Source organism: Corythoichthys intestinalis, chromosome 6 (assembly GCF_030265065.1).
Source record: "Corythoichthys intestinalis isolate RoL2023-P3 chromosome 6, ASM3026506v1, whole genome shotgun sequence".
NCBI classification, from domain to species: domain Eukaryota; kingdom Metazoa; phylum Chordata; class Actinopteri; order Syngnathiformes; family Syngnathidae; genus Corythoichthys; species Corythoichthys intestinalis.
Genome location: NC_080400.1, coordinates 2730004 through 2753246, shown reverse-complemented (window position 1 = coordinate 2753246; position 23243 = coordinate 2730004). Strand labels below are relative to the sequence as shown.

The following is a 23243-nucleotide window of genomic DNA, read 5'->3' as shown; positions in this document are numbered from 1 at the left end:
CCGATCGGTCGTACTACAATCCACATACGGGATCCAATCAATGCAGCATGTCAGCGCAAATTGCACGCCATCCGCTGGCCAAAATGTGCATTGCAGGATCAGGTCTATTTAAGGCATTTATGTCAAATTTTGATTGAAAGTTTTGGCGATTTAAAACGTCATATTGTACAGCACTTGTGTGACTTTTCTGCTGTTTTTCACTGAGCCATCATTTTTGCATGTTTGCTAATGAGCGCCACCAGCAGGGGCGGGGGCGACATTACGCAAACAGTACAAGACAAATACAGGATATGTATTCAGGAATGCCTGCTGGGCACACGCAAGGCGGGGATGTTGCTCTCCTTTCCTCGTTCTCCCTCTCTCTCTCTCCCTCTTTCCAGTCCTGACTTTTGGCCCCAAAGAGAGGAGGGGCCGTCTAAGTAACTTAATACCTGTCCAATTCAAGACTTTCCCTTTTTTTTTTGGGTGGGGGCTATAACTAGTTGAACAAGTGCAGAGCTTAAGACACACGAGCAGGCAGAGGTAGAGAAGAAGAGGGAAAGATCTCCTCCTATGGGAGCATGACAGAAGTCAGCGGGGTCTCGGAGGCCGAGCCGGGACAGGACGAGGCGGTCGCCGACGCCTTCCCGGATACTTTCCCGCCGCCGGATTTTCGAGGGAAGTTTAAAAAGATGCGGCAGAAGAAAAGGCCCACCATCCTTGAAAGTAGGTAGCGTCTTTGGCTTTGGCGTCCCTGATACAAATGCCTCACTGGTTTACTGTATTTGGCACCACAGCGAGGTTATCTGGGGTCATTCAACAATCATCGCAGAGGATGACAAGTTAGGTCATTGGGTGCCAAGGACAGTTATAGATGTGCAATCCATTTGAAGTGGGAGCGAATGAACAAACATTTACATCTATAGAAAAAACGACATCCTTTAGATAGCGCCCTCCGGTATGAATGCATTCTTGAAATTTGCTGTTGAGATTCCTCACTGACTGCTGCAACATCTCAGCTTCTTATTTCTCATAGTGCTGCCACTTGCTCATGTATTCCAATATGCACTTGTATGTATGTACGTACGGTATGTATGTACTGTATGTATGTGTGTCTGTCTGTACGTATGTGTGTGTGTAATTATTGTATGTAAGTGTGTATGTATAAAGCCTATGTATATACAGTATGCATGTACTGTATGTATGTATGTACTATGTATGTACTGAATGTATGTACAATATATCTGTCTGTCTGTCTGTCTATACATATGTATGTGTGTATGTACGGTATGTGTGTATGTGTGTGTGTGTGTATATATGTACGTATGTAATTGTGTATGTATCCTTTGTACAGTATGTATGCATGTACTGTATGTATGTATGTATGTATGTATGTACAGTATGTCTGTCTGTCTGTATGTACTGTTTGTATGTACAGTATTTATGTAGGGTATGTACTGTATGTACTATATGTACGGCATGTATGTATGTACAGTTTGCATGTATGTACAGTATGTATGTACCATATGTCTGTCTTTTTGTATGTGTGTATGTATAGTATGCGTGTATGTAGCCTATGTTTGTATGTATATACGGTATGTACGGTATGTATGTATATATGTATATGTATGTATGTATGTACAGTATTATGTACTATATGTACAAACTATGTACAGTATGTATGTACTATATACAGTATATAAATATGCATGTATGAAGCCTATGTATGTATGTACAGTATGTATGTATGTATTTACTGTATGTATGTATGTATGTATAAACAGTATGTCTTTCTGTCTCTGTATGTATGTATGTATGTATGTGTGTGTGTGTGTGTGTGTGTATGTACGGTATGTAAGTGTGCATTTATGTATGTAGCCTATGTATGAACAGTATGTATATGTACTGTATGTATGTACAGTATTTATGTACAGTATGTACAGTATGTAAGTGTGTATGTAGCCTTTGTATGTACAGTATGTATGTCTGCATGTACGGTATGTGTGTATGTATGTAGCCTATGTATGTACAGTATGTATGTGCAGTATTTATGTAGGGTGTGAACGAACTGTATGTACAGTATGTATGTACTATATATATATGGCATGTATGTATGTACAGTTTGCATGTAGGTACAGTATGTACTGTATGTACAGTATGTCTGTCTTTTTGTGTGTATGTATAGTATGTGTGTACATAGAGTATGTACAGTATGTATACATTTATATGTATGTACATACTTATGTACTGTATGTACAGTATGTATGTATATATGTACAGTATGTATTTATGTATGTATTTACTGTGTGTATGTACAGTATGTCTGTCTGTCTCTCTGTGTATGTGTGTGTGTGTATGTACCGTATGTAAGTGTGTATGTATGTAGCCTATGTATGTACAGTATGTACTGTATATGTATATATGTACAGTATGTATGTCTGTCTGTATGTACTGTTTGTATGTACAGTATTTATGTAGGGTATGAACAAACTGTATGTATGGTATGTATGTACTATATGTATGGCATGTATGTATTTACAGTTTGGATGTATGTACTTTACAGTATGCATGTATTATGTACCGTATGTCTGTCTGTCTTTTTGTATGTGTTTATGTATAGTATGTGTGTATGTATGTAGCCTATGTATGTAGCAGATTTGTGTATGTACATACAGCATGTACTGTATGTATGTATGTACCGTATTAAGTACTGTATGTACAGTATGTATGCACTGTATGTACAGTATGTCTGTATGGTATATATGTACAGTAAGTAAGTAGCCTATGTATATATGTGTGTATTTACTGTATGTATGTTCAGTGTGTGTGTGTGTGTATGTATGTATGGGGTGTACATGTATGTGTGTATTTATGTATGTCTGGATGTACATAATGTGAATTTGAATGTATGATTTGGTATGTATGTATGATAGGTATGTACAGTATGTATGTATGTACTGTATATACAATCTGTCTGTCTGTCTGTCTGTACGTACATTATGTGAATACGTACGGTATGTATTTACAGTATGTATGGAAGGTGTGTACAGTATATATGTATGTAGCCTATGTATCTAGCCTATGCATGTATGTACAGTATGTATAGCCTATGTATGTATGTAGGGTATGCATAAATGTAGAGGTATGTACTGTATGTATGTATGTATGGTATGTACGCTATGTATATGCTGTATGTTTGATATTTATCTATGTATGCATAAATGTACTTGTATGTATGTGCTGTATGTTTGGTATTTATGTATGTATGGTATGTATGTATGGTATGTACATACTGTATGTATGTATGAGGTGTAACGATACAATTCACATAAGAATTATTGATCCACTAACATTTTATGGGAAGAAAATCACAAGAAAAATTAACACAAATATGCTAAATAAATGTATAAATGCAATATGAAAATTCTCTGTCCCCCTACAATATTATTAATAACACTTTTGTGTCATGATTCTATTTTCTCACACCACAATACAGGGTTGTGACCTTGTGTATCGCGATTTCGATATCTATACGTGTATTGTTACAGCCTTAGTATGGACAGTATGTATGTATGTATGTATGTACTGTATTGGGGGCGTAACGGTGCACATAAAACACGGTTCAGTATGTGACTTGGTACGGGGTTCACCGCTCGGTATAGGACGAATCCAAATACCTTTTTTTTTTGTGGGAGTTGAAGGTGCTTTTGGAAATGTACAGGGAAGTTTTTGACAAATTTTGGTGTCAGTATAGATTTTTGCTAAATATATTTGTTTTCTTTTTGCATTTTGAAATGAATGGGGCTTTTTTTGTCCCATAAGCCACAAAGTCTCTAGAAATTAAGCAATTTTAGTTTGCCAAATGGTCTTTTTTTTTTTTTTTTTTCTGGGCAGCCTCTCCAGTAGGCAATGGCGACAACAAGCGCCGCCTCCCTCCGGTGTGCAGTGCCCAGGGGGACAAGTGTCCACCGCTCGGCGCCTCCATAATCGTGGACCCCGAGAGCAAACCGGGCCAGTACGTCCTCAAGAGTCTCTTCGCCACCTTCGCCGCCGTCTCCGAGCGCAAGATCCGGGTTATCATGGCCGAACCGTTGGTGAGTCTGCGCGATCCGTTATAGTTAGCTCTAGCACACATATTGTTGAAAACGTTGATATTTATATAAATTGAGGTCAAACAGTATCTTTGTGTAATTTTGGGGCTCGATTTGCAAATACAAAAGTCAATTAAAAATAATAAAACAAAATCGTCCTCATACATTTCATACCTTATACAATATCGCTTTTCAACCTGTCAAATGGCCCATAAATGCCCCAAAATCAAGAGGAAGTGACCAAAAATCGATATGAACTGACCCAAAATCAACAGGAAGTAACCCAAAAATGTCTCAAATCAGCAGAAAGTGACCCAAAATAAACAGGCAGGGACACGAAAATGCCACAAATCAGCGAAAAGTGACCCACAATCAATAAGAAGTGACCCAGAATCAACATAAAGTGAGCTGGAATGCCCCAAAATCAACAGGAAGTGACCCATAAATGCCCCCAAATCAGCACGAAGAGACAAAAAACCAATAGGAAGTGACCCAGGATCAACTAGAAGTGAGCCTGGAATACCCTAAGAGCAACAGGAAGTGACCCAACGTCAACAGGAAGTGACGCAAATTCCACCAAATCAACAGGAAGTGACCCGAAAATGCCCCAAATCAGCAGGAATTGACCCAGGATCGACAAGAAGTGAGCCTATAAAGCCCCAAAATCAACAGGAAGTGACCCAATATTAACAGGACCTGACACCAATTCCCCCCGAATCAATATGAAGTGACCCGAAAATGCCTCAAAATCATAAGGAAGTGACCGAAAATAAACTGGTAGTGACAGGAAAATGCCCCAAATCGGCATGAAGTGACCGAAGACCAATAGGAAGCGACCCAGGATGAACTAGAAGTGAGCCTGGAATGCCCCAAAATCAACTGGTAGTGACCCAACATCAACAGGAAGTGACGCAAATTCCCCCAAATCAACAGGAAGTGACCCGAAAATGCCTCGAATCAATAGGAAGTGACCCAGGATCAACAAGAAGTGAGCCATGAATGCCGGAAAATCAACAGGAAGTGACCCAATAGCAACAGGAAGTGTCACAAATTCCCCCTCCAAAACAACAGGAAGAGACCCATAAACCCCCCAAATCAGCATGAAGTGACCAAAAACCAATAGGAAGTGACCCAGGAACAACAAGAAGTATGCCTGAAATGCCCCAAAATAAACAGGAAATGACCCGATATCAACAGGAAGTGCCGCAAATCCCCCCAAATCAACAGGAAGTGACCCAAAAATGCCCCGAATCAAAAGGAAGTGACCCAAAATCAACAGGAAGTGACCCAATATCAACAGGAAGTGGTGCAAATTGACAGGAAATGACCCATAAATGCCCCAAATTTAAAATTTAAATGAACAATAATAATGTAAATGTACCCGAATTAGCCAAAAGGCTAGTTTTCAACGGTAGACCAGTCAGGCTCAAATTGTTTTGTTGTTTGTTTTGGCAGGAAAAGCCTTTGGCAAAGTCTCTTCAGAGGGGTGAAGATCCTCACTTTGACCAAGTAAGCATTGCTCACATTTTTTCCCCTTTTGCCCACTTCCTGTTCACATTGGATCACTCCCTGTTGATTTGGGGGCGTTTCAGGTTCGCTTCCTGTACATATTGGGTCACTTCCTGTTGAATTTGAGGCATTTCAGGGTCACTTCCTGTTGAGATCAAGTCAATAGGGTTTGAAATCAGTAGGAGTGATTGGAAGTTTTTATGCTATTCATTAATGTGGGCGAATAGGGCCATTGGATATGAATGGGAAATTTGAGCCATTAGAAATGAACGGGTATGTTTTTGGCAAATTTTGAACGAACCATATATTTTTAGCAAAAACTGAACTTTTGTGCATCTTAGCGTCATGAATATATATACAGTGCCTTGCAAAAGTATTCGGCCCCCTTGAACCTTGCAACCTTTCGCCACATTTCAGGCTTCAAACATAAAGATATAAAATTTTAATTTTTTTGTCAAGAATCAACAACAAGTGGGACACAATCGTGAAGTGGAACAAAATTTATTGGAAAATTTAAACTTTTTTAACAAATAAAAAACTGAAAAGTGGGGCGTGCAATATTATTCGGCCCCCTTGCGTTAATACTTTGTAGCGCCACCTTTTGCTCCAATTACAGCTGCAAGTCGCTTGGGGTATGTTTCTATCAGTTTTGCACATGGAGAGACTGACATTCTTGCCCATTCTTCCTTGCAAAACAGCTCGAGCTCAGTGAGGTTGGATGGAGAGTGTTTGTGAACAGAAGTCTTCAGCTCTTTCCACAGATTCTCGATTGGATTCAGGTCTGGACTTTGACTTGGCCATTCTAACACCTGGATACGTTTATTTTTTAACCATTCCATTGTAGATTTGGCTTTATGTTTTGGATCATTGTCCTGTTGGAAGATAAATCTCCATCCCAGTCTCAGGTCTTGTGCAGATACCAACAGGTTTTCTTCCAGAATGTTCCTGTATTTGGCTGCATCCATCTTCCCGTCAATTTTAACCATCTTCCCTGTCCCTGCTGAAGAAAAGCAGGCCCAAACCATGATGCTGCCACCACCATGTTTGACAGTGGGGATGGTGTGTCCAGGGTGATGAGCTGTGTTGCTTTTACACCAAACATATCGTTTTGCATTGTGGCCAAAAAGTTCAATTTTGGTTTCATCTGACCAGAGCACCTTCTTCCACATGTTTGGTGTGTCTCCCAGGTGGCTTGTGGCAAACTTTAAACGAGACTTTTTATGGATATCTTTGAGAAATGGCTTTCTTCTTGCCACTCTTCCATAAAGGCCAGATTTGTACGACTGATTATTGTCCTATGGACAGACTCTCCCACCTCAGCTGTAGATCTCTGCAGTTCATCCAGAGTGATCATGGGCCTCTTGGCTGCATCTCTGTTCAGTTTTCTCCTTGTTTGAGAAGAAAGTTTGGAAGGACGGCCGGGTCTTGGTAGATTTGCAGTGGTCTGATGCTCCTTCCATTTCAATATGATGGCTTGCACAGTGCTCCTTGAGATGTTTAAAGCTTGGGAAATCTTTTTGTATCCAAATCCGGCTTTAAACTTCTCCACAACAGTATCTCGGACCTGCCTGGTGTGTTTTCATAATGCTCTCTGCACTTTAAACAGAACCCTGAGACTATCACAGAGCAGGTGCATTTATACGGAGACTTGATTACACACAGGTGGATTCTATTTATCATCATCGGTCATTTAGGACAACATTGGATCATTCAGAGATCCTCACTGAACTTCTGGAGTGAGTTTGCTGCACTGAAAGTAAAGGGGCCGAATAATATTGCACGCCCCACTTTTCAGTTTTTTATTTGTTAAAGAAGTTTAAATTATCCAATTCACGATTGTGTCCCACTTGTTGTTGATTCTTGACAAAAAAATTAAATTTCATATCTTTATGTTTGAAGCCTGAAATGTGGCGAAAGGTTGCAAGATTCAAGGGGGCTGAATACTTTTGCAAGGCACTGTGTATATATATATATATACATATATATATATATGTATATACATATATATTAGGGCTGTCAAACAATTAAAATTTTTAATCGAGTTAATTACAGCTTAAAAATTAATTAATCGTAATTCAAATCGTCTATAAAATATGCCATATTTTTCTGTAAATTATTGTTGGAATGGAAAGATAAGACACAAGATGGATATATACATTCAACATACGGTACATAAGTACTGTATTTGTTTATTATAACAATAAATCAACAAGATGGCATTAACATTATTAACATTCTGTGAAAGCGATCCATGGATAGAAAGACTTGTAGTTCTTAAAAGATAAATGTTAGTACAAGTTATAGAAATTTTATATTAAAACCCCTCTTAATGTTTTCGTTTTAATAAAATTTGTAAAATTTTCAATCAAAAAATAAACTAGTAGCCCGCCATTGTTGATCCCAATAATTACTTACACAATGCTCATGGGTGCTGAAGCCTATAAAATCAGTCACACCCAAGCGCAAGCAGAGGGCGACAAAACTCAGAAAAACACAAGTACACATTTCACTGTGCTGTCATTTTAATCTGAGCGGGGCATGTGCGTTAATTGCGTCAAATATTTTAACGTGATTAATTTAATCACGCATTAAGCCCCCCAACTATTTTTGATTGGTCCCTTTTACCCTGGAAACCCCCGTTTACAGACGTCATGCAACCGCTTTTGTTTCAATTTAGCAATAAAAACAAGGTAATTTATTATATTTGTTATTCAAAATATCTGTCAATTTTAGCTTAGAATCATTAATTGATGTCTAATATTTCGTAATAAAAAAAAAAAAAACTTAAAAAAAATTATTCACTCGCATATTTTAAACTTTTAAACGAATTACGTCACAATGAAAAAAATGGCGTCTGTGAAAAAGTCACGGATATCTACCTCATAAATATCGATTAATTGTATTTTTTTGTTACTGTCGCATTTTCCCCAATATGTTAGATGATAAATAATAGATGTAAACATAGAAAAATTGAAGAAAAAAACGTTTAAAAGGGTAAATATATGAAAAAGAACATCTCGACCACTCCTTGATGTCTGTGATTTCTGCATTGCGACCCTTGTTATATTACCATGTTTCACCCATAAAATCCCCCCAAAATCCGGCTGTGGCCATTCACATCTGTGTCTTGACACTAGAAGATACATGCTACATGGAGTTTTTGGATATGAACCAGGTAAGTACGCGATAATATCTCGTTAAAATCATGGCATCTTTAATCTCTTCTCTCGCCTCCAGTTAGGGTTTTGCTGTTTAATTAAAAAAAAAAAAAGTTTCTTCCCCCAGAAAATTGAGTGTTTTCTGCCATATATAAGTCATATGATGATTTGAAATGTCACTTTTTTTCATAAAACATGTGTTTTTGGTCAAAAGACAGTGTCTGCATTACATGCAAAGCAACTATCAATAATAACAAGAAAATCAAATTTCTGGAGAAATTGCATGGAAACACTTTGCTCACCTTGTCGATTTTTGGTTACTTCATATCGATTTTGTAAATTTGGGCCTCACGGGTTTAAAGCTGTAACGGTAGGAAGGTTGCTGATCTGTTTCCTTAGTTTAAGAGTCATACGTGGTAATATGCCAAAGTTACTATGTGTTAAATGTAAAAACAGCTCATTACGGAGTCAAGAGCAGAGTCTGAAAAGGCCCATTGGGCTGAATATGTTTGCCTTGAGGCCCCGGCAGCGGTCGGGCAGTCCGGCGGCGTGGCGTTTGCGCGCACAGAGCGCGGCTTCTTCTCAATGAAGGCCCGGCTTGTGTTCGCGTCGCGGCGGACTCTCCTCCCTTCCCTTCCTGTGCGTTCCCGACCCGCCCTGTTCCTTCCTTTTCCTCCCGAGGGCCTCACCTCGCCGTGACAAAACTGGGTGTCTACTTTTCATCCAAAACACGTCATTTACCATTTTCACACAAGTACAAAGCAAAACAGATTTGTTCTCTTGCAGCTTTTTATTTCTTTGGTTGAGTCACTCAGCTCCACCTCTTCCTCTCTCTGCCGGCAGTTGCTAAGCACCTTGAGCTCCTTGTCCGAGTTCTGCCTGCCTTCCATCCTGCGCACCTTGTTCGACTGGTACAAACGTCAAAAGGGCCTGGAGGAGGACAAGTACGAGTTCCGTCCCAGAGCCAATGCTAAGTCCAAAAAGTCAGTTCCGTCAATGACGGGGCGGCCGATGCCGAGCCCTAGGTCTTTTATCATTGTCTGTTTCTTTTCCAGTGATGAGCGGCAGAGGGATTATTTACTTGAAAAGAGGGATTTGGCCATCGACTTCATTTTCTGCCTCGCCCTCATAGAACTGCTCAAACAGGTGACTTCCTGATGCTCGTCAACACCTGACCATGAGTGTATGGATGGCTTGACAGCTGGATGGATGTATGAATGTGATCTTTGCTTCGGTACGTAGGGTGATACATAGGTGGATAGGTAGACAGTAAGACAGACAGGTAGATGCAGGTAGGTAGATAGATAATGTAGATAGGTAGCCTGATAAGGATAGGTACCGTAGGTAGCTCTGTAGATGGATACATGTAGGTAGGTTGGTAGGTGGGTGGGTAGGTAGCCTGATAAGGTAGGGGCTTTAAGTAGCTAGATTGTGTAGGAAGGTAGCCTGATGAGGTAGTATGATGGTTAGGTGCTTTAGTTAGCTAGGTAGACAGACAATGTAGGTAAGTAGGTAGACAATGTATGTAGGAAAGTAAGTTGGTAGATAATGTAGGTAGGTACTATGGTCGGTAGATAATGTAGGTAGGTAGGTAGTTAGGTTGGTAGATAATGTAGGTAGGTAGGTAGGTAGGTTGGTAGGTGGGTACAGTAGGTAGGTAGCTGGATAATGTAGGTTAGTAGGTAGATAATGTAGGGAGGTACTATAGTTCGGTAGATCATGTAGATAGGTAGCCTGATAAGGTAGGTAGGTACTTTAAGTAGCTAGGTAAATGATAATGTAAGTAGGTAGGTAGATAGGTAGGTAGCCAGGTAGATAGATAATATAGGTAGGTATTGCAGGTTGGTAGGTAATGTGGGTAGGTAGCTTGATAAGGTAGGTAGGTTCTCTAGGTATCTCAGTAGATAGATAAATGTAGGTAGGTAGGTAGGTAGGTAGGTATTATAGGTTGGTAGACAATGTAGATAGGTAGCCTGATAAGGTAGGTAGGTACTTTAAGTAGCTAGGTAGATTATATCGTAGGTCGGTTGGTAGGTATTGTAGGTAGGTAGGTAGGTAATGTAGGTAGGTACTATAGGTTGGTAGACAATGTAGATAGGTAGCCTGATAAGATAGGTAGGTATTTTAAGTAGCTAGGTAGATGGATAATATAGGTAGGTAGGTAGCTAGATGATGTAGTTAGGTATTGTAAGTCAGTAGATAATGTAGATAGGTAGCCTGATAAGGTAGGTAGATGTACTGTAGGTAGATGATATTGTAGGTCGGTTGGTAGATAGGTAGCTAGGTAGCTAGATAATATAAGTAGGTAGATAGGTAAGTAGCTTGATAATGTAGGTAGGTATCGTAGGTCGGTAGATAATGTAGATAGGTAGCCTGATAAGGAAGGAAGGTACTGTATGTAGCTCAGTAGATGGATAAATGTAGGTAGGAGCAGGCCCGGAGTGACTAATCGGGAGCTTCTGGACGATTCCAGAAGGGCCGGCCGGCCAGATGGGCCGGTCCGCGTTTTATTAAAAAAAAAAAGTTAAAAAAATTACACTGTTATCATTTTTTGTTTGGTATTTATTTATGACAGTGTCACTGAGTATAAGTTATACTCAAGCATTCTGTTACCGCTGTCCCTGTGGGCCGTCTTAAAAAAAAAAAAAACAGTATTATTTTTTTTTCCAGACTCATCCTCACGTGTGCAGACGAAAAATACAGCATGCAGCTCCGCCCCCTAATTGTAGTCTGTATTGAGCCAAATTAGCTGCTATCTCGGTGCTCGGATGGATAAAAAGAGCAAGGGTGGCGCTGAAAAATAAGAATTAAAAAGAGAAAAGCACTCGTGAAAGAATCGGCAAAATGCGCGAAAATAGCTAATTTTTTTCATGCAACGACCTTGCTGCCTCAAACTACAGAGGATTACAACGAAAGTGGTAAGGCCAGATGGCGAATAAAATGCAACTTGCACCGTGTGATACGACAATATGTAATTGTGGAAACTTTGGCTTCTTGTAGCACCTCACAAGGGATATGTAGCAGCAAGCATTAGCCATAATGAACACACCACAGGTGCAGAGCTGGAAGGTAGGATTGCCATGTCGTTCAGCGAGTGAACATTAGAATTAATATAATCAATTACGTGGCGTTTTTAAAGTGGAAATGGAAAATGGATAATAGTATCATTAGAAGTTGTTACAATGTGCAATACGTATTCTTTATTTTTCATATTGTTATGTGGCTATGTTTGTTTTATCTGTAAGCACTCATTTTGTTAATATTTGATGTTGCAGAAAAGGTCTTATTTATTCATTTATTTTGGGGCTGCCAAAATTATCGCGTTAACGGGTGGTAATTAATTTTTTTAATGAATCACGTTAAAATATTTGACGCAATTAACGCACATGCCCTGCTCAGACAGATTTAAATGACAGTACAATGACATGCCCACTTGTTAATTGTGCTTTATGGAGTTTTGCCGCCCTCCGCTGGCGCTTGGGTGCGACTGATTTTATAGGCTTCAGCACCCATGAGCATTGTGTAAGTAATTATTGACATCAACAATGGCGGGCTACTAGTTTATTTTTTGATTGAAAATTTTACAAATTTTATTAAAACGAAAACATTAAGAGGGGTTTTAATATAAAATTTCTATAACTTGTACTAACATTTATCTTTTAAGAACTACAAGTCTTTCTATCCATGGATCGCTTTAACAGAATGTTAATAATGTTAATGCCATCTTGTTGATTTATTGTTATAATAAACAAATACAGTCCTTATGTACCTTATGTTGAATGTATATATCCATCTTGTGTCTCATCTTTCCATTCCAACAATAATTTACAGAAAAATATGGCATATTTTATAGATGGTTTGAATTGCAATTAATTACGATTAATTTTTAAGCTGTAATTAACTCGATCAAAAATTTTAATCATTTGACAGGCCTAATTTATTTTTCAAATGTATCATTTAATATAGTTTTTTTTAAAATCCATTTTTAAATTTGTTCAAAATATGTTGTGTTGCACTTGTTAAAATAAAGCCACCTTGTTAAACAACCATGACCTGCACTGAATTGGAATACACAGAATTACAGTACACGGCTTTAGAGAACACTGAACTTAACACGTGTATGCATAATGACATAATTTTAAATGAGTGGGCCGGTCTGAGGCATGAAATTCCAGGGCCGAAAATGAGTCCCACTCCGGCCCTGGGTAGGAGGGTAGGTATGTAAGTAGGTACCTAGGTAAGATAGATTATGTAGTTAGGTAGGTACGTAGATAATGTAGGTAGGTAAGTAGGTATATACTGTAGATAGAGGTAAGTAGTTACAGTAGATACTGTAGATGCAGCAAGTTAGGTAGATTCATAGATTCATATTGTTTATTATAAAATGACAGGTTAATAATGTGCACTATAGAAAGCAAGAAAAGCGATAATATTAATATTCTTTTGTCTCCTAGATGCCCCTGCACCCTGTCCTCGACAGCTCGGTCAACGAGGTCATCAACTTAGCCTTTAAGCACTTTAGATACAAAGAAGGGTAAACCCATTTTGACCTTTTGTCACTCACATCAATCACCAACGAACGCGTTTCCATTTCACCCCTGTCTGCTTTTTATCGGCAGATATCAAGGTCCTAACACTGGCAACATTCACACTGTCGCGGACCTCTACGCTGAGGTCATCGGAGTCCTGGCTCAGTCCAAGTGAGTACGTCAAGTCTTGCGGTATTCCTAGCTGTTCAGGAGACTGGAACGACATTTTTGGACATTTCATCCCCTCGCACCAAACTAGGACTGGAAATTGATATGTGTCCACTCTGTGTTTTTAGACACAAAGCTGTTCAAATAGAAACAGAGCTCCACTCACTCTAGAGCTTTTTAACCCTCGACTCAAATTTCACTTCTCATGCCATGTTTGTGTCGAGATATACAGTTTGAAATGCAGAGTTTTCTTATGTTAGGAACTATGAATTGACCAAAAGAGAGTTGTCAAACTGGCGCCACGGGGGCCAAATCTGATCCGCCGTAGATGGGGGGCTGCGTGATGTTCAGCCATCCATCCATTTCCTACCGTTTAATCCGGGGTCGGGTCGCGGGTGCAGGAGCTTTAGCAGGGAAGCCAAAACTTCTCTCTCCCCAGCCACTACAACCAGATCCTCCGGCGGGATCCCAAAGCGTTCCAAGGCTAGAAGAGAGTCTCTCCAGCATGTCCTGGGTCCTGGTCTCTGGCCGGTGAAACATGCCCGCAACACCTCTTTAGGGAAGCGTCCAGGAGGCAATCGAACCGGATGCCCGAGCCACCTTAACTGGGCCCTCTCAATGCGGAAGAGTAGCGGCTCGACACCGAGTCCCTCCCGGATGACCGAGCTTCTCACTCTATCTCTAAGGGGCACCCGTGCAGAGGAAACTCATTTCGGCCACTTATATCCGGGATGTTCTTTCGGTCACGACCCACAACTCCTGACCATAGGTGAAGGGAGGAACGTAGGTCGATTGGTAAATGGAGAGCTTCACCTTTTGGCTCAGCTCCTTCTTCACCATGACAGACCGGTTCAGTCCGCGTCACTGCAGGCGCTGCACCGATCTGCCTGTCGATCTCCTGCTCCCTCCTACCCTCACTCGTGAACATTACCCCAAGATACTTAAACTCCTCCACTTGGGGTAGGATCTCATCCCCGACCCGGAGAGGGCACGCCACTCTTTTCCGACTGAAGACTATGGTCTCATATTTGGAGGTTCTGATCTTCATCCCAACAGCTTCACTCTCGGCTGCGAACCGTTCCGGTAAGAGTTGGAGGTAACGGCTTGATGAAACCAACAGCTCCACATCATCTGCAAAAAGCAGAGAGAGATGCAATGCTGAAGCCGCCAAACTGGACCCCCTCAACGCTTCGGCTGTACCTAGAAATTCTGTCCATGAAAATTATGAACAGAATCGGTGACAAAGGGCAACCTTGGTGGAGTCCAACCCTCACTCGGAACGAATTCGACTTACTGCCTGCAACGCGGACCAAACTCTGACACCAGTCGTACAGGGACCGAGCAGCCCTTACCAAGGGCTCGTTACCCTGTACTCCTGAACCACCCCCTATAGGATTCCCCGAGGGACACGGTCGAACGCCTTCTCCAAAACCACAAAACACGACACGGCAAACCGGTTGGGCGAGCTCCCTTACACCCTCGAGGACCCTGCCGAAGGTATAGAGCTGGTCCGCTGTTCCACAGCCGGGACAAAAACCACACTGCTCCTCTTGAATCCGAGATTCGACTTCCCGAACGGCCCTCCTCTCCAGCACCCCTGAATAGACTTTACCGGGCAGGCCAAGAAATGTGATCCCTCTATAATTGGAACACACCCCGGTCTGCCAAACCAAATTTGCGTCTGATGGAGGGCTAACTTCACAGAGGTTCCTAAAACACCATCTGGTATCATTCCCTGCTTTTAAAACACATAGGGAGTGACGATTCACATGACGTCGTTTGTCCTCAGGTTTCCTGCCGTGAAGAAGAAGTTCATGATGGAGCTGAAGGAGCTGAGGCAAAAAGAGCAAAGTCCGTATGTGGTCCAGAGTACCATTAGCCTCATCATGGGGGTCAAGTTCTTCCGTATCAAAATGTATCCCGTTGAGGATTTCGAAGCTTCATTTCAGTTCATGCAGGTAGATCAAATGTAGCACAGAAGACCTGTCATGTGTCTTGTACTTGGCCAATGTTCATTCGCTGCAACTCTACCGCTTCAAATGGATTGATCTCAAAATTGAATCAAATACTTTTGTTGTGGAAGGAATAACTGAATGTTTTGTGTTTGTTGCAGGAATGTGCCCAGTACTTCCTGGAAGTTAAGGACAAGGACATTAAGCACGCCTTGGCTGGGCTTTTCGTTGAGATTTTGGTTCCTGTTGCAGCAGTAAGTTTTGTTTTTCACTCCTCAACATACAGATTGGGTCAGGATTTTTTGAACATCTGGCTCTGTCGCAGGCGGTGAAGAACGAGGTGAATGTTCCTTGCCTGAGGAACTTTGTGGACAGCTTGTATGACACAACCCTCGACTTGTCGGCCAGGAAGAAGCACTCGTTGGTTAGTGATACTCAAAATGGCTGCTTCAGACTGAAAATTTAGACATGTTCATTGACATGGACAGAATGAATGATTGCTGTCAAATGAAGTTGACGTCAATCCATGTCAATGGCAGTGAATGAGTTATTTGTGGTGCCTCTCTTGAAAGAAGGGTGCAGGGTCTGTGAGCGAGTACCCGGAGTGTCCCTTGGCAACTACCAACTGACCGACCTGGAGTACGCTGACAACACCATCTTGCTCAGCAACTCCTACAACCAGCTGAGGGACGCTCTGAGTATATACAGCAAGGAGGCAGAAAAGCTTGGTCTCTACGTGAGCTGGACCAAGACCAAATTCATGCATGTCGGCGACGGTGAGGGACCTGATCCATCCCCCATCCTGCTTGGTGATAACACCGTAGAGCATGTGAAGAGCTTTGTTTTTCTGGGGTCCTCGGTGGCCGATAACAGGGATCTTAAATCAAAGGTTCTCCACAGGAGAGACCTGGCATCTGCTGCCCTGTAGTCTCTCTGGAAACCACCCTGGCGGCACCAAGCCATCTCACGGAAGACGCAGCTCTGAATTTACAACACCGCCGTACTCTGTATTGTCACTATGGCTCTGAAACTTGGCCCTTAAACAAGACACTGGCCACAAGAAGACAGCAGGGCTCTCGAACCATCGAGAACATCAGGTGGCCCCAGCAAATCTCCAACAAAACCCTGCGAGCCAGGACAAATCAGCCCGGAGCCTCCCGCCTGGCCGCACAGCGCCGCATCCGCAGGCTTGGCCATGTTCTCTGTCTACCTCCTCACCACCCGACAAGAGCCATCCTGAAGTTTGATCCAAAGGCTGCAAGCTGTAGACGATCACGAGGGAAGCCCCGCACTCGATAGCTTGACACCATCACGGACGACCTCCAACAACAACCTTGAAAGTTGCAAATCTGCCAGAACTGGAGGGGCCTAGCTGACCTGGTCAGCTCTAGGCAATGGGAGCCCCAGCCCCAAGGCAAGAGCCGTGATGATGATGATCCTCGAAAGAACCCTCATATGAATAGAGGAACATTGATACAGTATTTGACGAGATAATGGCCTTGATACACATGGTGATCCCTCAAAAAGTTGCCAGGAATCACCTGGAGTATGACGGTCATCCTTTTTGCTGTGTCCACAGGCTTTTTACCCGTTAGTGACTTGCCTACTGTGTGTCAGCCAGAAGCAATTCTTCCTCAGCAAATGGCATGTCTTCCTCAACAACTGCCTTTCAAATCTCAAGGTAATACCCCTTCATTTGGGTAAGGTACCGTTCCGGCTGAGTCGATCTTGATCGTCAGCTCTAATTGGGTGGTAGAGCCGAGACCCCAAGATGGCTCGCGTGGCGCTGGAGTCTTTGTATCGCCTGCTGTGGGTCTACATGATCAGGATCAAGTGCGAGAGCAACACTGCCACACAAGGGTGAGCCTTCTAGCTTGCTAGTGTGATTATGTCTGTAAAGTAGTGTTGAACGGTCTTGGTTCAAGACAGTTTGAAGGTCTGGGACTTGGTTCCCAGAAAACTCAGTCGAGAGTGTGCTTTGGTTTTGGTCATTACTCCCCAAAGTCTTTATCTAAGTCTGGATCTTTTTTAGTCTTGTTCTTGACCCCCAAAAGTCTTGATCTTGAATTCATCTGTCATTCCTGATTTCGGGCAAATCTTCATCAGATCTTGAACTTGATGTGAACTTAGTGATACCTGATTTCGGTAGATCTTTGGTCAGGTCTCAGTCACGGTTTTGAGCACAAAGGCTGGATTAAGCTAACAAAGAACTACTCAGACATGGAGAAATGCTAACGTCTTTAGCGTATACTACTGTTATGTAATTTAGAACACTGGCAAATTTTTTCACAGTCGCCTCAACGCCATCATCACGACGCTATTCCCCAAAGGATCTCGCGGCGTGGTGCCGAGAGACATGCCTCTCAACATCTTTGTCAAAATCATCCAATTCATTGCTCAGGTGAGCCGAAATCTTTTGTCCAATAACCTTTGCGGTTAAATATGTCTTCTTTTCTCTTGCGGTATGTCAGGAAAGACTCGACTTTGCCATGAAAGAAATTATTTTTGATCTCCTGAGCGTGGGAAAACCAGCAAAGTCCTTCAATCTCAATCCAGAGGTACGCCCATGGAAAAAATCTGAAAAACGCGTAAAACCCCGCTGTCAAGGAACTTTCCTATCTGCTCAGAGAATGAACATAGGTCTGAGAGCCTTTCTGGTGGTCGCCGACAAACTTCAAAAGAAGGACGGTGAGCCTCCCATGCCCAACACCGGCTGCACTTTACCCTCGGGGAACACGCTACGAGTGAAAAAGACGTACCTGAGTAAACCGCTGACGGACGAGGAGGCCAAAGTTATCGGTGAGACCGTGGCGTCATGGATGCTGTAGAATAAGTTAAGCCTGTTGTTTAAAAAAAAAAAAAAAAAAAAAACACTGGGGCAGATCCGTTTTATGAACTTAGGCCAAAATTTGCAGTACATCTGGCCATGTCCACTCATTATATTTTGCTATTTGAGAATCTGGACTACATCTGGCCCAGTGCTGGCCCAGATTGGGTAACATGTTTGCCATATATGGGCTATAAATTAATGTGGTTTCTGCTACTTAAGACCAGTTCCGGCCCAAATGGTTTGCTGATCTGGCAATTTAATCCATAACGAGTTTGGGGCAGATCCGTTTTATGAAATTAGGCCAAAAAATTTGCATTGCATCTGGCCCATGTCCATTCCAGTTATATTGCGCTATCAGGGAATCTCGACCACCTCTGGCCCAGTGCTGGCCCAGATTCGGTAGCATGTTAGCCATATCTGGGCCATACATTAATGTGGTTTAAGCTTCGTTTTACGAAATTGGGCCAAAATTTGCAGTACATCATGCCCATGTCCACTCCAGTTATATTTGCTATCTGGGAATCTGGAGTACATCTGGCCCAGTGCTAGCCCATATTGGGTAACATGTTTGCCATATCTGTGCCATACATCAATGTGGCTTCTGCTACTTTAGACCAGTTCTGGCCCAAACGGTTTGCTGATCTGGCATGTGAATCCATACCAAATTTGGGGCGGATCCATTTTACGAAATTGGGTCAAATTTGGTAAGATATTTGCCATATCTGGGCCATATATTAATGTGGTTTCTACTACTTTGGAGCAGTTTTGGGCCAAATCGTTTGCTGATCCGGCAAGTGAATCCATACTGTGTTTGGCATATTGTTCAACAAACACTGGGGCATATCCGTTTTATGAAATTAGGCCAAAAAATTTGCATTGCATCCGGCCCATGTCCATTCCAGTTATATTTTGCTATCTGGACTTCATATGGCCCAGTGCTGGCCCAGATTGGGTAACATGCTTGCCGTATCTGGGGCATGCATTGATTTGGTTTCTGCTTCTTTGGACCAGTTCTGGTCCAAACCGTTTGCTGATCTGGCAAGTGAATCTATACTGAGTTTGGCCTGTTGTTAAAACGAAATAACACTGGGGCAGATCTTTTTTACGAAATTGAGTCGAAATTTGCAGTGCATCTGGCCCATGTTCGCTCCAATTATATTTTGCTATCTTGGTAACGTTGATGCGTTCAGTCACCTAACAGTCAAGCATTGACTTCAAAATGCGATTTTGACTTTGGATAAAGTATTTACCATAAAAATTTGCTGTCCGCTGAGATGTTGTGTCCTGACTCCTGCGTGTGCTCCTGTTTAGTGTCTCAGCGCGGATGCCTGCCTTTCAGGGTGCACGCTGCTGTGAGGTCACATGTTGACCATTAAATTTCTGCACGGTCCGGTGTACATGGTCCGCCATGGAACAGTGCGTGACGGACCTATCAATTCAACTGTCAGATTGATAATCCCGGCTGCATCTGGTGCACTGACATTGAGCTGGCGTGATTGCTATGTGAATCTGGCAAGCTGAGGCTGGATCCGGCTTGCAGTCATCTGCTATCGGGCTGGTTACAAGCTGCCATATTAGGCGGTGGATGCCAAATGACTGCTGGGCTCTTAGACTGAGGCAAAAAGAGCCCTTCGGTGGCTACGTCCACGACTGAGCAGCCTACACACATAGACAAAACAAGTAGAACATACAAACCAGTCTTTCTGTCCACCCTTCGGAGGCTTCAAGGTTCGAGCGAGGGCCCCGTTTTCAATGCCAAATGAATAAATGAGCCCATTCTCAGAGTGCGTAACAAAGGCCTGTACTGCATAGAAAAGCTACCAAAGATTTGTTGAGAAGAACGGACGTTACACAATGTCCATCTGTGGACTGTGGAAAAAATCACTCATGACATATGGGTGGGTGAATTTCCTATCGTGAGGGATGCCTTCAGTCCTTTGGCTTTGCGTCAACCCCTGGCCCCCGGACGCGGAGCTGAGGCCAGTACCTCAATAAGGAGGCCATGCACTGACTTGATTGGTTGTCGACTCGGCCTCTGGGAATGCTTATATTGCAATCCGGCTCGAAGGACTATTAAAATGTCAAGTTCAAATGCAAAATCCTAAGGATGATATTTATAAGCATGACAGAAAATAAGGAGAGAAAGCACTCATTTTATTTGGAGGGCCCCTCCCAAAGTACAAAAAAAAAAACTGAGAACAGAGAAATTAGTTGTCTTACACAGAACAAAGAGGGTCATAAACACACACAATACAAGACCTACATAGAAATACACTGTTTAAAGCAATGAAAGACTATTTCTCTTCAATGCGTTTTGAGCCCAGCGCCGCATTTGCTCCCCCTTCAGGGATGTCCCAGTACTACTTCCACATTCGCAAGGCCCTCGACAACATCCTGAGACACTTGGACAAAGAAGTCGGACGCTGCATGATGATGACCAACGCGCAGATGTTGAACAAGGAGCCAGAAGACATGATCACGTATGTAGAACTAGACAGAACCGGAGGTATAATGATAAATGAGTTAAAACTCTGTCACAGAGGTGAACGGAAACCCAAGATCGACTTGTTCAGGACGTGTGTTGCCGCTATTCCTCGCGTGATGCCTGACGGAATGTCCAAGACAGAGCTAATAGACTTGCTTTCCAGGTGAGATGGTGGATAAATACTCACCATGTAATCATCATATGAAAAAATCAGGATGCGGAAGCTACTACGAAGCTAGTTTTATTTTGTATCTTACCACGGTACTTAGTTATAGCGATAAGCGGAAATGTAATTGCTTACTTTCCACCCCCGCGCTAGGCTAACGATCCATATGGACGACGAGCTCAGACTCATCGCCCAGAACTCTTTGCAAAGTCTGCTAGTGGACTTCATGGACTGGCGGGACGAAGTCGTGTTAGGGTTCGCCGGCTTTGTGCTGCGCGAGGTCCACGACACTCACCAAGGGCTGTTGGACAGCTCGCTAAAGCTGCTTCTCCTGCTGCTCAACCAGTGGAAACTGACGGAGGTGGTGTCAGAGAGGAGCTACGACATGGCCGAGATACAAACTGCAGAGGTGTGCAGAATTCCGATTGTATCGGTTAACAAGGCGAAGGTAGCAAGAAGCCAATATGAAGTTAGCATGAAGCTAGCACATACACAATATTACTTGTTGTTCTTATTACGCCCATCCATCGAAAAATTTGTCATTTCAGGTTAATGAATTTTCTTATTTCAAGAAAGCTAAGTGAGAAAATTTTACTTGAAGCACAGGCAGATCATTTCACTTATTTTAAGTACATTTACCATGAAAACAAGGGAATTTAACTAGTTTTAAGGAGGTGTGTTTTTGCAATGTAGCTAGGGTGAAGCTAACACGAAGCGAGCACGAAGCTATCTAGTTTGCCAGTAATTTTTAAGTGCAAAAACTTGGAGATGTTTAGGATATCTGGATGATTTTAGTGAGTCCGTGTTGCGTTGGGATGTCGTGTGCCGGTTGCTCGTGTCTCTAGTTCCTCTGACCCGGAAACGGGGCCTCATAGTGTACTCGTCCGGAACACAACATTAGTTTTGCAGGTGAATTATGTTAAGAGCCCCTCCAGAAATTACCTACACAGAACGGCAGGCGTAACGCGACTCGAACGATCGGGCGGACGGCCGGACCGCCAGGTGAAAGACGACTGAACGGTACAATCATGAGGACATCCAGGATGCCAGACATTGGACGACCGAACTGGACAATCGGGACAGGGTCTGGGATGCCAGGCGTGGGACAACCAAACAGGATGACAGGGTGGACATCCGGGATGCCAGGCGTGGGACAACAGAACGAGACGACTGGGAGGACGTCTGGGAAGCCAGGTGGCAGACGAGCTAGCAGAAAGAATGAGTGGACGTCCAGGCTGAGGACAAGGATAAGAAACGCGATGTGCAGTGCCACACAGTGGAGTCCGGAGAGGAGGGCGAAAGGTGCGGCGGTCAGAGTTGCCCAGCCAAGGGCGAATGGCGGAACGAACCAAGCCGAGCGGTCGTAGCTGGAGCGAGGGAAGCGCCGAAACCGGAGTCAAAGCGACACGCTGGTCATCTAGCAGGCGTTCACAGGTGCTTGCAGAGGGGCGACTTCTGGAGGCACCGGAGCGACGGCAGTGCCCAGAGAAGCTGGCACAGAAGCGACATCAGCGGTGGCCATAGAAGCAGGCACAGGTTCGATGTCGTCAGTGTCGTCAGGAAGACCAAGACCAGGACACGGCGTTGACGAAGACCAGGAACAGATGCTGTGGTGTTGTTGAGAAGCGCCGGAGCTGAAGCGAGCAGGTAGGCGCTCAAGGCGAGATGGGAACGTCAGAGTCAGGAAGCTGTGTCAACGCAGGCACTGGGACGGAAGTAAGACTACATGGAACCGGGGCGGAAGTGCCGCCGCCGTCGTCAGGAACCACGAGCAGTTGGGCTCTCGTGAAGGACACCTCGGGCATCTTTGAAGTCGTTAATGCTCACGACTTCAAAGAGCCTGAGAAGGTGCGCCTCAAACCCCGCATAGTTGTACTCCTTCGGCGGAAAGTCAACGAAACGCTGAGCTCTGACCAACGTCGCGTACATGAGCGCAAATACATAGTGGTAGAAGTGCGTGGAAGCTAGCGCGTAGCTAGTACCAAGCCAGTGCGAAGCTATCTAGTTTGCCAGTAACTTTCAAGCGCCAAAACTTGGAGATGTTTCGGGTAAACATTAATGTAACAACCTGTTACAGATGAGCTCTGACGTCTCGCATCCTTATGCTGCTGCGTTGCACGCCGTGGAGGGTCTGGCCCTTGTGTTGCTCTGTTCGTGTCAGCTCAGCACGCGAAGGCTCGCCGTCAACATCCTGAAGGAAATCCCCGGCCTCTTCGCCGTCATCGGGCAGTCTGAGGTGAGGCCGCAGGCAGCGAGGTTGCGCGGGCATGAGCGTGAGCCGTGTCGCTACTTGATGGTGACTGCTCATGTGCGAAACCTGCGCCAGTTCCTCTAGAGCAGTAGTTCTTATCCTTGCTAAAAGTACCGAACACCACA

General features: G+C 43.3%; 1 protein-coding gene across 3 annotated transcripts in view; it reads left to right on the top strand.

The window, feature by feature from the left end:
• Window positions 1-424: 424 nt before the first annotated feature.
• Window positions 425-23243, top strand: part of LOC130917461 (protein furry homolog) — a 79844-nt gene continuing 57025 nt past the window's right edge. The window contains exons 1-19 of one of the 3 annotated variants that reach the window (XM_057838891.1): window positions 425-705; window positions 3874-4073; window positions 5526-5579; window positions 9581-9681; window positions 9793-9883; window positions 13192-13271; window positions 13357-13437; window positions 15224-15392; window positions 15548-15640; window positions 15712-15810; window positions 16966-17067; window positions 17143-17246; window positions 17679-17787; window positions 17858-17944; window positions 18014-18185; window positions 20564-20696; window positions 20757-20864; window positions 21021-21276; window positions 22945-23103. In XM_057838891.1, the coding sequence (XP_057694874.1) occupies window positions 561-705; window positions 3874-4073; window positions 5526-5579; window positions 9581-9681; window positions 9793-9883; window positions 13192-13271; window positions 13357-13437; window positions 15224-15392; window positions 15548-15640; window positions 15712-15810; window positions 16966-17067; window positions 17143-17246; window positions 17679-17787; window positions 17858-17944; window positions 18014-18185; window positions 20564-20696; window positions 20757-20864; window positions 21021-21276; window positions 22945-23103 (2343 nt within the window). In that variant the 5' untranslated portion in view covers window positions 425-560. Of the gene's footprint in view, window positions 706-3873; window positions 4074-5525; window positions 5580-9580; window positions 9721-9792; window positions 9884-13191; window positions 13272-13356; window positions 13438-15223; window positions 15393-15547; window positions 15641-15711; window positions 15811-16965; window positions 17068-17142; window positions 17247-17678; window positions 17788-17857; window positions 17945-18013; window positions 18186-20563; window positions 20697-20756; window positions 20865-21020; window positions 21277-22944; window positions 23104-23243 lie in introns of all 3 variants that reach the window. The other 2 variants (XM_057838890.1, XM_057838892.1) reach the window with 2 other exon arrangements.